The 18,075-nt window shown below is 38.8% G+C and overlaps 1 protein-coding gene across 5 annotated transcripts in view; it reads right to left on the bottom strand.

Annotated features, from left to right (window-relative positions):
* Positions 1-18,075, bottom strand: part of PRUNE2 (prune homolog 2 with BCH domain) — a 256,690-nt gene that overhangs the window by 5,214 nt on the left and 233,401 nt on the right. Inside the window, exons 13-18 of one of the 5 annotated variants that reach the window (XM_072837709.1) lie at positions 17,579-17,681; positions 16,832-16,963; positions 15,649-15,735; positions 10,147-10,245; positions 6,341-6,379; positions 1,948-1,995 (exon numbers count right to left, since the gene is read on the bottom strand). In XM_072837709.1, coding sequence (XP_072693810.1) covers positions 1,948-1,995; positions 6,341-6,379; positions 10,147-10,245; positions 15,649-15,735; positions 16,832-16,963; positions 17,579-17,681 — 508 coding nt within the window. Of the gene's footprint in view, positions 1-1,947; positions 1,996-6,340; positions 6,380-6,920; positions 6,957-10,146; positions 10,246-15,648; positions 15,736-16,831; positions 16,964-17,578; positions 17,682-18,075 lie in introns of those variants that run through there. The other 4 variants (XM_072837712.1, XM_072837716.1, XM_072837717.1 and 1 more) reach the window with 4 other exon arrangements.

The raw sequence follows: 18,075 nt of genomic DNA, 5'->3' as shown, positions 1-18,075 counted from the left end.
AATGATGGATATACGCTCTTGTGTTTTATGTAGGAAGAAGGCAGGGATAGGCACAACTTCCCCTTCTTTCTCTAAGGAAAAGGAGAGGCGCACATTGCATTTTATTCTTGGCTTGAATGAGCTCCTTGAAACAGCCGTTGCAGGTGATCCATTCTAAACTAGCTACAGAAGGTGTAAAATGCTTCCGCACTGGAGCCAAAGGTAAACGAAGCCCCTTAATCTTATACTAATGAAAGCCAGGAATCCAGGGCTAGAAGTCAGCGTAAGAACTTCTTGGCCACTCTGGCCCCTCAGCCTGGATCGCGTCCTTTGCGCTGGGATCAGGTGCGCGGTAAGGGCTTGGGAAAGACAAGGCATGGTGAAGAATGTTCTAGAAGTGGGAAGTAGCATTATCCTTTGCGGCATCCCTCCCTCCCCCGTGCTCAGCCCTGCAATGACTCCAAACGTAAAGCAGTGCTTGGCCCTTTCCCCCCAACCCAATGAGCCCTACATACACACAAGGAGCCAAACAGACAAGACACGCCGAGGAGTGGGTAAGCCCGCAGATGTTGCAGCCGTGGGCACTGGCAACCCCGCCACGCACTCGTGAGCTGCGGGCCTGCGACTCTGCTCTAGCCGGCGCTGTTTTGCTGAGGGAGGCGAGATGTGCAGAAGGAATGCAGGTGGCCTGAGGCTCTCAGTTTTTGCCTTGCAGAATATCCATGTGGCTATTTGCTTGAAGCAATTGTTGCCTTCATCTCAAAGAGGTGGGGCAAGCGAAACCTTCAGAAAAAGGGCTCTGTGATTTCCAGAGGTCCCCTTACAGCCCTTGTTCTTTACTCTTTTCGTGAGGGCTTTCTCTCTGGGGTTGTCCATAAATTTCCTTAAACTGTAAGTTCATCATGCACCCACAGAACTGCTGGACCATGATTTTCCATCCTTGCTTCGGACTTTGAGGGCAAGGAGGTCCAAAGAGAGCAAAACGTGACAATAGCCGACACATTTACATCCCATCTTGGCCCCTCTTGGATTCCCTGAAGGGACAGGGTTAAATTCTCCACAACTCAAATCAGATTAGGAGCTCTCAGCTGGGTGGCCAGGTTCCCTCTGAGAGCATGTGGGTGACCACACTTTATTCCCTGAAACTGACTTGGCTGACAATCAACTCTGTTCTCTTAGGGAACTAATTTTGTTCTCTCCTAGTCTAACCAAAGTTAAATCAGAGGCTGTACACCCATTCCAGAATTATGACCACCTCTCTGATTTCAAAACCATTGGCCAGGAACTGCAGATTCAAATCCCAGCTCTGGGACATTTTTACAACTGTAAAACTCTGGACTGGTCAGACACTCTTTCTGTCTATGCCACTCTTTCCGTACCTCATAGGCTGATTCTGAGGATAAAAATCAGATAATGTGCATGAGGCTTTTCACATGGAATTGGTACATGCTGAGCACTCACTACGTGTTTGACTTCTGTTACTCACAGAGGATGAGGCCAGATAGACTAGCTCATTCCTAAAGTTCCATCCAGACTCTTGCCTCTTGGGATTTTTAAAACAAGGACATCTTCTCCCCCATCCACCGAAATATTAAGTTCAAATGTAACTGCCAACTTCACTAATTAAAATAGATGATGTAATTCAGAAAGCAGAGTTGCATTCCTCCTGCCCAAATGCTCCTACATCTGGCTCTAATATTCATTTTCTGTTCATTTTTTTATTGGAAAATGAAATGCCAAGTAGACTTAAAGTTTCCTCAGGGAATGTAATAGTGATCATGAAAGAGATGGTGGGTGTTAAGTTGGCACATTTGTCTTTTAAGGTTCTGATTTGAGAAATAGAAAACCTAAAAGCTGAACATCTGAACAGAGTTTACCCAATCCTTGATGTATTTTTGTTTTCTTTTAGAGCCCATCCATTACAATGCTATAGGTAACCACATAGATGTTATGATGGTGAATTCTTACTCCTTCTCCATGGAAGACATTTCTGGATCATTGTAAAGGCAGCTAGTTCTGAGTGCAAGGGGAAAAAAAAAGGAAGCAAGTAAACATTTTCTCCACTGTTACCACTTTGTAAGGACAACAGACACCTGCATTTAAAACCGTTTGATGTCTCATTGCTAATATGGAACACATCTATGCCTGATTCTTTTACCATCAGTTTTGAAACATAGTCACTGCTCATGATTTAAAAGTTTAAAAAGGAAGATTGAAATTCCAAACAGCTCCAGTAGTCTCTTCTGGTCTTGTTACTGTTTCCTGGCTTTTCAATCTATCATATTTAGAGATCATGATACTACAAATTTTTATTTGTAACCCAAATAACATACGTTATACACCAAGGACAATTCCTCTCAAGCAGCCTAATTTTATATGTACATGAACACAGTTAACTTTCAGCTTGCACAAGAATGAGGATTGTCCTAGAGACTAAAAGAAAAAAATGCCAGTGTCAGCTTTCCTTATTACAGGATACTTAAGGCTGAGCTGTGTTCAGGTAATAGGAGTGATTTCTAAGATTAACCTAAACTGTGTCCAGAAAGAAAAATGTAACCATATGAAATAAAGAAATAAAAGTTTTGTCATGATGTATGCACACGTTTATGCTTTTGCTGTAATATTAGCTGATTATGATATTCCTTATTGGTGGGATTCCTCTGTAAGCAAATTTTGCATGTGCTTTATATTTTCTGATAAATAGTACATTTCAACTTTTACTTTCTCCCCTCTGGTCATATTTTATTATTGACAAACTATTTAAAGAAATTTTTATGATCTTTTTTATTTTAAAAGATTTTATTTATTTATTTATTTATTTATTTATTTGAGAGAGCATGGGAGCAGGGGAAAAGAGCAGAGGAGGGAGGGAGGAAGGAGGGAATGGTGGGGAAAGAATCTCAAGAAGAGTCCAAGCTCAGCATGGAGCCTCAGGATGCTAAGATTATGACCTGAGCCAAAACCAAGAGTTAGATGCTCAACTGATTGAGCCACCCAGGAGCTCCTCTATGGATCTATTTAAATGAAAGAGTTCTTTTCATAATATGATTTGTTTCATAAGCTAATATATCTGTTTGAACATAACAGGTTCAGTTATTAACATTAGGCATTTTGTTGAGATGGCGGAAGGCTATCTCACTGGGAAGGACAGAGGGCTTCCCTCCTCCCCATCCACCCTTCTCACTGGTGGTTTTTATGGAGGATATTTGGCAACTTGAGTGAACAAGGACAGTCAAGCAAGTGTTGACAGTATGCTAGAAAAACCTAGCAAAGCCGGAATGGCATCAAGAAAGGGCATTTTTCCGAATCTAGCTTTTCTGTTTTTTTAACTTTGCATAATCCTTCCAATGGAAACAGCAATTTGCAATCCATTTAATCCTGTCACCCTGAAGACAACTGGTGGATTCTTTACCATTTTCAAAATGAGAATGGCTTTCTACATACAACTAGTCCTTTGCTAATATTTTCCTTCCTGAACGGATGTCAAGTTTTAAGGAAAACATAAACACAGGCTGAAGAAATCACTTTGTGAAAGTCAATTAAGAAGAGGTGTGTGAGTAGGAGAATGTTTGAAAATAAAGCAAAACAACAGATAGGTTTTGTTCCCTCGCAAGGTATATGTTTGCCTTAAGTTAGAACCAGCCTGAAGCTTTCTAATAAAGTTCATGTGGAAGCATAGGGTGGGTCTGGGTTACCTGGCTTCTAGAACCTAGCCATACCATGCTTTCTGAACCCCAAATCATCATATATAGTCTGTCCAAGGATTTGGGAGCCACTTCAGAGGCCAAAAGGTAGTTAAGGAGATGTAGTTAGTATTCTGAAATGGTAAGACTTAGAGTTATTTCAATCATCTGTGGGGCCAACAGAGTAAAATTCTTTTCCCTTACATTTTCACTTGTGCAAATATATTTCCACTTCTCACACATGTCATGTCACCTTCAAAAGAAGTAGAATCAGTTGGAGGTGAATTCAGACGAGTAGCTTATCCCCTGAATCCAAAGGAAGAGCACAGACTCCTAAGACAAATCTGGTTAATTTTATTCAGGCATTTCCTTTAAGGTGGTGATTCTCAGAGTGTGACCCTAAGATGGGCAGCATTGGCATCACTGGAGTGGGTTAGAGTTACAGATTCTTGGGCCCGCTGAATCAGAGGCTCTGGGGTGAGGCCCAGGTTGCTGTGTTTCAAAGGGCTCCAGGTGATTCTGATGTACAGTGAAGTCTGAGACTCACTGCTCCACAGTGATGAACTTAATTTTATGCACATTTGTCAATTTATGCAGCAGAAATTTACTGAGCATCTACTGTGTGCTGGGCATGCTTGGTGCTTCCTTCAGGAAGAAGATCAAGTCATCTCAGGACCATCTGAGACCATGTAGATAGCTGGGGAGGGAGTCTGAAGGGACGGAAAAATTGGAGAGGGAAAAAGAGCTACACAATAAACCCAAAATGATAACTGTTTTACTGGATAGCTAAGCAGGAAGGGCAGAAATATGGAGGGAGGGAAATTTTACTGCAGGAGGCAAGATTTTATGGTACTAATGAAAGTACATGGCAATATGGCTTTACAATGGGTAAAAATTATTGATTTCCTTCCCCTCAACCTTTTGTCTGGAAAACACCTCCTTAATTTTATAAATATGCTATTCTGGGGGGGGGGCGGGAATTATCTGAAAGAGAAAATCATTGCTCTTTCTGTCTCTGGGGAATCTCATGACATGATGCAAATTGAGTACAGATAAATGCCAACGGGGCACATTACGCAAACATCTGGTTTCTTGGTTCCTAAGATCTTCCTTTCTTTTCCAAATTCTGGTTTGTCTCAGTTGAGTTTGAGACTAAGAGGATTCTGTTAGAGTAGAAATGTAAATACTTTTTTGAGTATTGTTAGTGTAAAGGGGTGACAGTTATCTTGAAAGAAAACTGAAAAAAAGACAGGAATATTGCAACACCAAACTATACTAATGCTAATATTTCTAAGGCAAAAATCTTTTCTCAAATTAATTAATTAATGTCTTTTTTTTTTAAGTGAGCTCTATGCCCAATGTGGGGCTTGAACTCATGACCCTGAGATGAAGAGTCACATTCTCTTCCAACTGAGACAGCCAGATGGTCTTCTTCCTTGAATTTTAATCCAAAACATCCACCCTATGGGCAAATAATTCTACAGATTACCTACAATAAAAATGTGCTGTAGAAAAAAAAATCTCAATAGATTATTCTCAGGAGGAATTGGCATTTACACCTATACAGAAAAAAATAACTTATTTATTCAGAAATTTATAGCTGTTTGGACATTGCCCGGGTTTCTGCTTTTGCAGTATCTATTAAAATGGGAACTAGTCATAGAAATTAACAGTGTAAGCAACATTTGAAATGGAGAAGCTTTAATATAATACACATTCCAAATAGTACTTGTCTATATTTGACATATAGTGTCAGGAAAATCAGTTTTTGAACTTGGAAATAAGAAAAGGCAATTACTGAATGTTCTTTCAAAGCAATGCTGAGTTGACTTTCTATTGATGGGCTATTTTACAACTCTTTGGGGAAAGAGGTTAACTTGTACATTTTTGTTGAACAGAGATGCAAATAGTTTCTGCCCAATGGAGAAGTTTATCCTAGGTTACAGTTTATTGCCCTGTCGGGCATTGATCCATTTATCCTAACATTCCTTGATAAATTACCAAATGAAATCTAGCTTCGCAAATGTTCTTTGAACTGGTTTTAACACTTTACTGGTTCCTTCATTAAGTAATTAATTGAATAAAATTACTGGCATGTATTCATTTTATATTTGTATTAAAGTTAAGATTTTGCTTTTTTGAAAATTATCCTTTAATAATAGTGACTAATGATTCTTTTTCTATTCATCCAAAAAGCTCAGAAGCATTATTTCATTAAGCAATATTTCTAAGTCACTAAATAATGTGTTTAAAAAAACCTCGGAAAGTCATGAAATTGATTCTACAAAAATATTCCAAGTTTCAACTTGTCATCACTTCTCTCCATTAGTATGAATTAGTAAGCTTTTGTTGCATCAAAATATCTAACAATCATCTGGATGTTATGCTATTGGCAATGCCTGTGATGTGTTCCTGGGCTGTGGTGGCTAAAACAGTATGCATTAAAAAAAAAAATTAAACAATAGTAACAAATGCATTCCTTAAGATAACCAAGATCACAGGGTAAAATGGACTGTAGAATGAATACCAGAAATCTATCATGGGACAAAGGGAATATCTAAGGTGCAGTGTTATTATCAGGATGCAAGAATAAAACACCAGGCATGCAGGTTCTCCCAATTCATTCCTGAAATGCAAGCCAACATCACGCCAGCTGCTGAATGAAAACCAAGTCTTACTTAGCTGCTTCTGATGCTTCCCTCAGCTCTTCATCCAGTCTGCATGAGCAAAAATTATCGGTGTAGAAAAGAAACAAAAAAGAAGCAAGCACAGCGTGAGACAGTCACCCAGCAAAGCGGAGCCAAACATAAGTGGAGCATATGTGCGTTTAAAAACCATCCTTGGGAGCACTGAGACACGCTCCTTCAATTATAGACATGGTGCCATTTCCTCCCATTTGGTGTTTCTGTACGTTTACTTTGCAAATTCTTTCACGAAGGTAAGATATACAAGTTGCAAGAAGATCAGAAACATGCTGGCTGAATAAAGCTGAAAACATCCACATCAGTCTGTTGGGTACAGTGAGAGCTAGCTTGCAGCCTGGGCCAAGTCAAGGGTGTATCTGGTTTAGTGGGTTTCGGTTGCCGAACAGGCTGACCTCAACAGCTTTACACACAAGACAAAGACCCAGAATGGTATACGACAAGGGACTGATAGAACGACCTCTCACTCAGGTAGCATGTTGAGGTCACCCACGAGTAAGACACTGGAGCACACACACACAGGATCCAGCATGAATTGTAGCTCAGGAGATTTTACCTCACACTTCTCTTATAAGATCTCTCTTCATCGTACCTTACGAGACAAAAAGCGAATGCCATGAGGAAAATGAGCAAACAGATGGAGAAAATGACAGGTATATGGTTTAAAGAACAGTCAAGACTTGAGAGAAAAAGCCTATCCCCCACCCCCCACTCCCACCCCCAGAATAATAAAATTCTCTTTTGGGAGAAAACTTAAACTTTACTTTGATATAATCAAGTATATACAGCCAATCCTCATTATTTGCAGAATCTGTGTTTGCCAATTTGCCTACTTATTAAACGTTTATTTCTAACCCCAGAATCAATACCCATGGCACTTTTCATGGTCACTTGCTGACTTTCACTGAGTGGCAAGAAATTTGAGTCACCCGATGGGCATGTTCCCAGTTAAGGTTGAACAAGACAAGTCTCTCCTGCTGTCAGCAGGCGTCCCATTTGCAGTCTATTTAGCTCCATGTTTTCCTTGTTTTTGTGTTTTTTGTTCGGTGATTTCACCATTTGAAATGACCTCTTGGCATAGTTCTTATGTTCTGGCTGGTGCTCCTACGCACAGGCAGGCTGTGAGGTGCCTTATGGGAAAATGTGCGAATGTGCATGTGTTACAGAAGCTTTGTTTAGGCAGGAGTTATGATGCCACTGGCCGTGAATTCAATGTTAGCGAATCAACAATATACATCAAATAAAGTGTCTTTAAACAGAAACACACATAGAACAAAGTTATGTATTAATTGGCTAATGAAAATTAACCAGACACTTGCAGGAACTTAATTAGCTCCATATTTCCCCTAGGAACAACGGCTTGGTATTCGCCACTCAGGGTTCTAGAACATCACTGCTACAAATAACAAGAATTGACTGTAATCAGTAATGATAAATCTGATTCCAGATTGGGCATCTTTTTTTTTTTTTTTTTTTTTTTTTTTTAATTTAAGCCCTTTGATGACAGGTTCCATCCCAGCTGAATACTGGTCTTGGGATTGGCTGAGACCAGACTCTCTAAATGTTATTCAGTAACAGGAGGGAGCTATGGCTTATATCAATTTGAAAATGGCATAACCTGAAAATGAATAGAAAGAATAGAAGTGGTAGAAAGGACATCCAGAGGAGATGGATTGTGCAAGACAGGAGAAAACATGGACACACGGTGAGGACATGGATTATTGTCAATTTTTTCCAAATGGAACATTTCTCCCTGATGAAACTTCTCCTGAATGGGAGCCTTTGAAAAATGATGGGTGTCAATGAATGAAAAGTGCCTTGGAGGTATTTAACTTCTCATTTAAATGTCCCATATGATAATAAGTCTCTAACATAACATGAGAGACTCATGTTATACTATTAACATGAGTATAATAAATAACATTCTGGATTGCCAGCCCAGGCTGGGAGGCTTCCTGAAGGCATTATGCACATTTTCATTCAATCCTCTGAATCTTTCTATGAATTTTCCCCTACTTCTCCACTTTCTGGGTGCTGTAGCTGAGAGACGTGGGGGGTTTTAATAGGTTGCCTGAAGTTTTAGAGACACTGGGGGCTGGTAGGAAGGTTCAAGTCTAATACTAAGTCTCCAAAACCCATTCTCTTCTGTCTTTCCAACTGCCACACCACGGAAGCATTACTAAATTTACCTAGTAATTGCCCTTTCCACTTGAACAGAGAATGTGCTGGTCATGGTTTGCAAATGGAGACAACATTAACGGGGGTGCATACTCTAGTTACTTTTTTTTCCTCCTCATGACCCTGAGATGAAGACCTGAGCTGAGATCAAGAGTCAGATGCTTAACCGACTGAGCCACCCAGGTGCCCCTCCAGTTACTTTTTTTATTTAAAGAATAAGAGTGGCTTTGGAGATGGGGATGTACCTTTTCGTGTCAACAGGACAAAGCTGTGAGGTTTGCTGGGTGTGGGAATGCCATAAACTCATGAGGATCAAAGCTATCATTAGGATTATGTGAACACTGCTTGATTCAGCTGAACCCACTGGACGTTCTAAGCCAAATCACGGTCCTGTGTTCACCTTGTATCAGCACAAGGAAAACCAAATGCCTCTGTTCCTGACCTTTGACTTCAGATAGATACTTTAAGGGAGGTCAAGGAAACCACTAGAAAAGGGCATGGGAATTCTGATGCCAGGCTGACCTGGGTCCAAAATCTAGTTCCATCTCCTCCTTGCTCTTACTTACACTTTGCATAAGTAACTTTTCTTTATTGTTAGCCTCCCTGATCTGTAGATGAGAGTTTACTGGGGAGATTAAACACATGATATAAATAGAGCACTTTTAGGCCTGACACAGCATTGTCGCCAAACATGAGTCCTATCCTTCAAGTTTCTTTGCCTTTATTTTTTTCCTTTGGTAAAGGGACTCTCTTTTTGGAAGTCCAAATTGAAAGGTCCATTTTGATATCCATCTTATGGAAGAAGATGAGGTATCCTTGTCTGTTCTCTTTGAGATAAATGGTTAAATTCCTCCCATTTCTAATCAAGTGAAAAAAAAAAAAAGACAAGTGAATTAGACACAGTGGAAGAAAAGCACGATCCACAGACAACAATGGTTCTCTACAACAGTGAACCAAACAGGAGGATTCATTTGTTGGTATCCATGTTTTTACGTCTCAGCTCCAAGTGGTGGGTGCTAACTGCTACTCATTATTTTTGCAGCATGATCCAGACACCTTTCCTCTCCATGCTTGCTCCTCATGGGCTGCTGCTACATTACCTGGTCCTGATGAGAGGGCCATCCCTAACCACATCACCTACCACTCTGCCTTACCTTTCACCTGAAGGGAACCGTGAAGAAAAAGGATTTAGAAGAGAACAGAGAAAAGTAGCCCCCCTCCCTCTTTTCCTAGGGTCATGTGGGTAAATTCTTTTCTATAAGACAACAAAGAAAGCAAAGCTAGCCTCAGACCCTCCCGTGTCTGTGAGAGTGGGAGACACAGGTGACAGGTGCACTGATTAACTTCATGATGTCCCCCAAATAGTAGCTCATTCAAAGTGGAATGAGCAATAATCAAGAACCCCAAGAGAAGATTACGTGAAGAACAGAATGGTTCTCTATAGGTTATGAGAAAAATTATCCATTTATTGAAAAATGTTTAATATTCATTTTAAATAGAAGATAATGTCATTTCCCCAGTATTCCAGAAATGAGTTCTTTTCCAACCTCCTACTCCAAACATGCAGTATTTCTTACCAAACCTTGGAAACCATCCAGACTTACTTGATGATGCTCTCTGGAATATGGATACAATCCATTGGGATCAGCCCACTGAGTTCTGATAAGCTATTGACATATTTAATTTTACTGCTGAATTTTGAACTAAAAAAAAAAAAAAGAAAAGAAAAAAAGATATCATTAGTGGCTACTTCATCCCTCCTAAGGCTGTTGCCTCTTGAAAATCCTGAAAAATGTAACACTGAAAAGAAAGGCTGCGTATCTGAGTAGTTACAACATGCCAGATACTGTTTTAAGTGGTTTATATTTATTAGCTCACTTATTTCTACTTACAGCCTAATGAAGTAAGTGCTATTATTCTGTCTTATTTTTTTAAAAAGATTTTATGTATTTGAGAGAGACAGAATGAGCGAGGGGAGAGCACAGAGGGAGAGTCAGAAGCAGGCTCCCTGTTGAGCAGAGAGCCTGTCAAGGGGCTCGATCCCAGGACCTGAGATTATGACCTGAAGGCAGATGCTTAATGCACGGAGCCATCAAGGCACCCGATCTCTTTCTCTCTCTTTTTTAAAAGGATGCCCCTATTGCTCTTTTTAAAAAATTTATTTTAAGGAAGCTGTATGCCACACGTGGGGTTTGAACGCATAACCTTGAGATCAAGAGTTGCAGGCTCTACTGACTGAGCCAGCCAGGTGCTCCATTATTTTCCTTTTAAAGATAAGGAAACTCAAGATACAGAGTGTTAAGTGTTAGCCCAAGGTCACACCTTCAGTTAAGTGGTAGAACCTGGATTCAAACTTAGGCAGTATGACTACAGAATCTACACTCATTTTTTTTTTTTAAACTTTTTCTTTTAATTCTAGTTAGTTAACCTACAGTGTTATATTAGTTGTAGGCATACAATATAGTGATTCAGCACTTCCACACATCACCCAGTATTACATGTGTGCTCCTTAATCCCCATCACTGGTTTCATCTATCCCACTGCCCAGAGTCTACACTCTCCATCACACATTGATTGCATGGCCCCTCAGTGGTTCTGGTAACTCTCCATAGTCCTTGGTTTCTGGTTTGTTTGGCTGTGTTTGCTTGTTTATTTGTTTTTAACAAACAAAAATCTTGTCATTAGTTCTTTCAGAATCTACCAAGGTTAATCTATTTTTTAAAGTCTATGTAAACTCATTTTCTTCTTAAGATTTTAGCTTAACTATTTTTTTAAGTTTTTTTCTTCTTTTAAGTTCTAATTGGAGAGTTCATTTCAGATGGACCAAAGTTCAAAAACATGATCCAGTAACTGGATCGGAATGACGAGCAGCTTTCATTTAAACATTAGCATGTTAGATTTGTGTAAACATATGGAAAACAATGTGAAATACCACTGAGACTCACCAAGGAAGGAATTTGCCACTGGGAAGGGAGTACGGAAGAGGAATTGGTAGTTGTTGAAGGAAACACTTGGTCTTATTCTTAATGATTGGATGTTTTACAAGAAGGCATTTGTGTATGATTGCAAACTAATTCTTTAATGAATTGAACTACTTGCAATTGCATGTAGTTCAATTCCACCTGAAAGGGAACTTGATCAAGACTGCACTTTCTTGAACACTTTCCCATGAAGAGACCTCCCCCAGTCTGCTGATCATGCTGAGCTGTCTGCCAACTGTACTGCCTCCTTTTTAACTACTGTTCATTCTAGAAGGAAGTGTTTGCAAGGTCATTTCTCTGTATAGTTATCTTTCACATTTTACTTGCAGTTTGACCCTGGGCCACTGGCTGTGACTTGTGAATATCTTTTATCTCCATATAGTCACTTGTAGTCCTGATAAGTCTTGGGCGAACACACACTACCAATGATAGGCTATGTGAGGCCTTTTCCCCTGGACTTTCTGAGCTAAATTCAGGTTGTGATAAAAGATGGAGTGGGCGTAGGGCAAAGCCTCCAGCTTCAGGGTTATGTTCACTAGAACGTACAGTTCTGACACGCCATATTGTCTCCTTCTTGCTGTTTCTACCTTGGTTTAGCTAGCCAGTCCTATCGGTACTTCAGAACTCACTTTGATGGCTCATTCTTCTGGAATGCCTCTCTTGACACTGACTTTCCACCTTTACTCTCCCCCGTCACCCCCCAACTCACCCTCACCCTGAGTTATCATCCTCAAGGTACTCTGCGTTGTAATTGCTTACTTATCTGCTTCAGTCAGCTTCGAGGCCCTGAGCTTTCTGAGAACAATAACTGAGCTCATTAACCTCTCAATCTCCACCTCACATTTAAAAAAAACGAATTTCTCATCTACCTTTATCCTAGGTGTTACCTTCAGCAGCGAGAAGACCTATAATACATTTGAATGACCTCTTTTTTCAGGTCTAAAAATTAGTTATACAGACTGATTTTGCAGGGGGATCTTTAAAGAGGGTCTCACAGGATGAGACAGTAGGATACAATGTTTAAGTACTTGTAATGTGTTATTTATTTATTTATTTATTTATTTATTTATTTATTTATTTTTGTAACGTCTTTTCTTTATAATGAGGCAGACAATTGGGTTCAAAGCCTGAGTCTATCATTTATTGGTTGTATTACATTCGACCGGGGTTGGCAAACTATAGCCCACGAGCCAAAGCCAGCTTGTTGACTGTTTTCACAGTCGTATGGCTAAGAATGGTTTTTACATTTTTAAAAAATATTTAAGGGGCACCTGGGTGGCTCAGTAGGTTAATCATCAGCTTTCAGCTCAGGTCATGATCTCAGGGTTCTGGGATCAAGCCCCATGTTGGGCTCCCTGCTCAGCGAGGAGTCTACTTCTCTCTCTCTCTCTGCCCCTGCTCCTGTTCTCTCTCTTGCTCACTCTCTCCCTCAAATAAATATGATCTTAAAAAATAAAGAAAACATTTCAAAAGATATCAGAATAAGAATATTTTGTGACATGTAAAACTTTTTAAGACATTCAATTTCAGTGTTCCTATATCAAGTTTGGAAGGCAGCCATACTTACTTATCTACATGTTGTCTATGACTGCTTTTGACCTATCATGATAGAGTCAAACAGCGGTGACTGAGACCAGATGGCCCACACATCTTAAAATATTTACCATTTGATCCTTTACAGAATGGGTGTGCTGGCTCTTGCTGTAGACAATTTATTTGACCTCACTGAACCCCAGGGACTTTTCCTATATAAGGGAAATAGTAGACAGGTCCTCCTTCAGAGGACTGTCACTATAAGTAAATGAAACAATACCTGTAAGTACTCAATAAATGTAAACCATTGTTTTCTGTAATTTACCACAATACTATTTGCCCTAATTTTATTATTTTTGCTATATTTATTATCTTGAAGCCCCTTCAATAAATAATGTTGAATTATAGTTATTTTTCAGTATCCTTACAGTAACAAATATTTTGTTATTTATCAAGAAATTTATTTGTTTTATAATTGTAACACTCAAACTATTAAGTAGACATTAGTGAATGAATATGAATGCTGTTTATTTTTTTCTCATTAAATTAAAAAAAATGTTATTTTTAAGTAATCTTTGCATCCAACAGGAGGCTTGAATTTACAATTCTGAGATCAAGAGTTGCATGCTCTACCAACTGAACCACCCAGGCATCCACCATGAAATTTTTTATAAGCTCTTCAGGGTACACTGATTCCTAATCCACTGTCAAAAACATTTCTATTATTAAAATAAGTGGCTTTTTGTATATCTTAAATATTTCATATGATTTTTTAAAAATTTAATTTATTCAGAGAGAGAGAGAAAGAGCAAGCAAGCATGAGCAGGGGGGGACAGAGGGAGAAGCAGACTCCCCACTGAGCAGGAAGCCCAATCTGGGGCTCAATCTCAGGACCCCATGATTATGGACTGAGCCAAAGGCAGCTTCTTAACTGACTGAGCCACCCAGGTGCCCCTCATATGATTTTTTTAAAAAGATTTTATTTATTAGTGAAAGGGAATATAAAGGGAAGGGAGAAGAAATGTGTGGGAAATATCAGAAAGGGAGACAGAACATAAAGACTCCTAACTCTGGGAAACGAACTAGGGGTGGTGGAAGGGGAGGAGGGCGGGGGTGGGGGTGAATGGGTGAAGGGCACTGGGGGGACACTTGACGGGATGAGCACTGGGTGTTATTCTGTATGTTGGCAAATTGAACACCAATAAAAATAAATTTATTATAAAAAAATAAATTTTCCAGTCTTCTAATGCAAAAAATAAAAAATTTATTTATTTATTCATAGAGACAGAGAGAGAGAGAGAGAGGCAGAGACACAGGCAGAGGGAGAAGCAGGCTCCATGCAGGGAGCCTGACGTGGGACTCAGTCCCCCGGGATCACGCCCTGGACTGAAGGCGGCGCTAACACTCTGAGCCACCCAGGCTGCCCTCATAGGATTTTCTGAAGCAATTGAATACAATATGGTAAAGAACTAAACTTCGCCAGAGGAAAACTGCTTTGAACGATGCTATTCAATTGTTGGAAGTAGAAGATGGAAATGCTACATATATATAAGTGTACGCTGAACAAAAAAGGATGAATCTGGAAGGCACAGTAAACTATATGTAAAAAGTAAATAAAGGTTTTTAACTTTTAGGTTTTGTTTTTGTTTTTTTCTCCAGAAATGACCAGAATGTTTCTTAGAAATTCATTAGTAACTTTGAAACAGAAAACTTCCCATTTATCTAATCTGCATCCTGATGTTGTATAAGACTGTATTTCATTTTAAAGCTCTAGGAAATACTTACTGTCCCTTGCATTTAACTGTTCCAAATCCTACTACATTATGAGGCATGTTTTATTTTTCTTTGCATCCCCAAAATGTAAGGTTATACGCTATCTAACACAATATAGATGGTGAATAAATATTCACTGAATTGAGCTGAATTGAGACCAGGAATCCTCATGAGCAATCAAAAAAGTTCTCAGAATGGCTGTACAGACTCTTTCCCCAAGTTTGGTGGCCTATATGATCTGTGTTCAGAAAAATAATTAGGATAAGTCATTGCTCCTGATTCTGTCCTTGGTTTTTCCTTATTTTCTATTTTCTATTTTTTTTAAGATTTTATTTATTTATTCATGAGAGACAGAGAGAGAGAGAAGTAGAAACATAGGCAGAGGGAGAAGCAGGCTCCCTGCAGAGAGCCTGATGTGGGACTCGACCCCAGGATCCTGGGACCACAACCTGAGCCAAAGGCAGATGCTCAACTGCTGAGCCAGGTGCCCCTCTATTGCCACGTTATGCTTCCTTTTCTATTCTCTACAAAATACCATATCACTTTAAAAGTATTATCTACCCTTCTGTAATGTGGCATGGAGACCCCACTACTTCATAGTGAGGTCACATTTTGTAATAATGGGGGAAAAGAGTCATTATAAAATAATGCTCACTCTTACTCAGGGCTCTTGCTAGATAGTTCAAAATATCTTTCCAGGAAAGCCAGAGGCAAAATATGTCTTCCTAAATACTCCTTCAGTTTATGAATTCTTGTTTATAGGACATATTTTGGAAAACTACTAATAGTGCTTTTAGTTTTTCTATAATAACAATGTACCTTATAAAAGGTCGTGTCACTGCAAGGATTGTCCTGATGAACCAAGATGGATGAACAATGATGAATGATTTCAAATTCTTTCGCAACCTGTTTTAAAAAAAGAAAAAGAGTAACTCACAACCTCTTTCTGGTAGGAGGTAAAACAGAAAGTGTATCCCCAAATAAGAACATTATAATATTAGAGTTCTAGTAAGTTGCTAATACCTGATGGGAAGGTATAGAATGACCATAATTAATAAAAAAATACTTTTTGAGAAATGATTTATAATTTGGATGATGCCAACCTCAACTTCCCATAGGAATCAATGTAAAATAGAATGTTTGTATATCTGGAGCGCATAAATCTAGAGTTTGCTTAACAATGCTTTTCATTTTTGCCAGCATTATATTTACTATTTTGAAAAGAACACATTCTTACTAGCAATTTAGCCGATTGAGCCTTGGTTTCTTCTTCTGAAACAACTAACAGTATAACATGTGGTTGTTTGGCCTTCAGATTACCATTTTAATGTTCTTGACATTTGGGCATGTTTTCCAGCATTAGCAATGCTACTTTATAAGTGTTTGGGTCAATAAATGGATCTTAGTTAATATAAGATCATGCAAGGAGCCACATCTAAGGGCATGCCACACTTAACTGCAGACACCATAAGTTTGTATGGTTATGATAATTTTCCTGTGGTTAGCAATATAACATGTTTTGTTCTAGTCAAGCCAGTATGGATGGAAGTAAAGTATCTCGAGGAAAAGGTGCACCAAGGCACCTAATGGGCTAGCAGTTAAGTAGAATTATCACTGAATAATGAGATAAGAGCACAATAGTTGCTGAAATCAACAGTTCCAGTGCACATAAACATCATTAAGATCACGTGAAACCAATAAAGAATCATGGCTATTCTGGTTTATCAGCATCAATTGCACCTCCACGTGGCAAAGACGTATGCATAGTTTAGAACAGAGTTGGTCACCAGGTTTGAGATGACAATATCTAACAAAATCTAGCTTTATTTCAGATTTGGGGCATCAAGTGACACTTCTATTAATATTTGTATAATTTATTATTTCAACTCCACATAATTCAGTGTTCCTAGAAGGTGATCACAGTTTTGGTAGATTACAGGGAATTAGAAATGGGAGTTATTGAGGAAGTCAAGACAGGGATTAAATAATGGAGCCTACATACCGTCTGTCAATCATCTGATAGCATTTCTTCATCCAGCCCAGCCCTGGCATCTTCCGTCTCGGGGTTGCTCCGTTCAAGTACACAATCATATAGTCCTCAGCTACCATCAGCTCTAAAGTACTTATTACATATCTGATCACAGGAAGGAAGAGGAGTGTTTTCATTTCCCACATGAAACAGTTCATTGTATTTACACTCTAATTATATAACATTTAAATTATAGGGTGTATGACATTTAAGAATGGTTGTGTATATTACCTCTTTACCTTGAAAAGAATGCAGTTCCCTAAGTATTTCTCTGAGAGTGAGTATTGCTCATTTATTTGTATGGTTATCTTTTTTTTTTTTTTTTTTTTTTTTTAATGCAGGTACACTAAAAAAATGTGTAAGTTAGAACCTGAATTTTAAAAATGTCAACAATGTTGTTATATACCAAGGGCACAAGTGAATGACACAAATAAAGCTGGGTTATCATGACTAAAAATATGTTATTGGGGAATGGACATAACACGTTAGCCAAAGGAAATGTTACAGAATTTTAGAGGGCAGGAAAAACTGTGTTCTTTTTGTTTTCAATTCATTCTGCTGACAAAATCTTGAGCAATATTCCTTGACAGAGATTTCATTGATTTTCAACAAAGGCTACAAATATTCTCCATCATCTATTTCCTCTTCTTAAATATGCTCTATCTGCCATGACATGCCACAGACATTCACTCAAAGCGCTTTGTCAAAAGTATCACTCACAGGAAAAGATTTTCCATGACATAGTGGTAATCCGCCCGACTGCTGTCTGGCAGAAAACAGGCAGCAAACACAATGATGGCATTTAGGCCGTCCCCATAGTAGCCTGGGGGACAGACAAAAAGACATTTGTAACCAACTGAAAGCTCTTAATAAGAAAATATTTAACCTAAAGGACAAATCTGGAAGCCTTGCAAGTGTGTGTATATGGATGTAATAGATAAATCTTTAAGTGAGTATGATATAGACTATAGTTCTAGAAGTACAAACATAAATTTACTTGTCAGTAGTTAAAGTGTATGTTATATAGAGTCTTAAACACACAGTGTGAATATATTTGCATATACAGCATATCCATTTATTATGGACGATTATATGTGTTGTACATCGTCATGAATGGGGTATGTATTCAATTTGTCAAAGAATGGAGGTTTTGACTTACAGGTTTCTAATTTATATAATGCTTCTGTCCTTCAATGGCTGAGAAGATCTGTTTGATC

Source organism: Canis lupus, chromosome 1 (assembly GCF_048164855.1).
Source record: "Canis lupus baileyi chromosome 1, mCanLup2.hap1, whole genome shotgun sequence".
Lineage (NCBI taxonomy): Eukaryota > Metazoa > Chordata > Mammalia > Carnivora > Canidae > Canis > Canis lupus.
The sequence above is the reverse complement of the archived record's forward strand: the minus strand, read 5'-3'. Positions and strand labels throughout refer to the sequence as shown.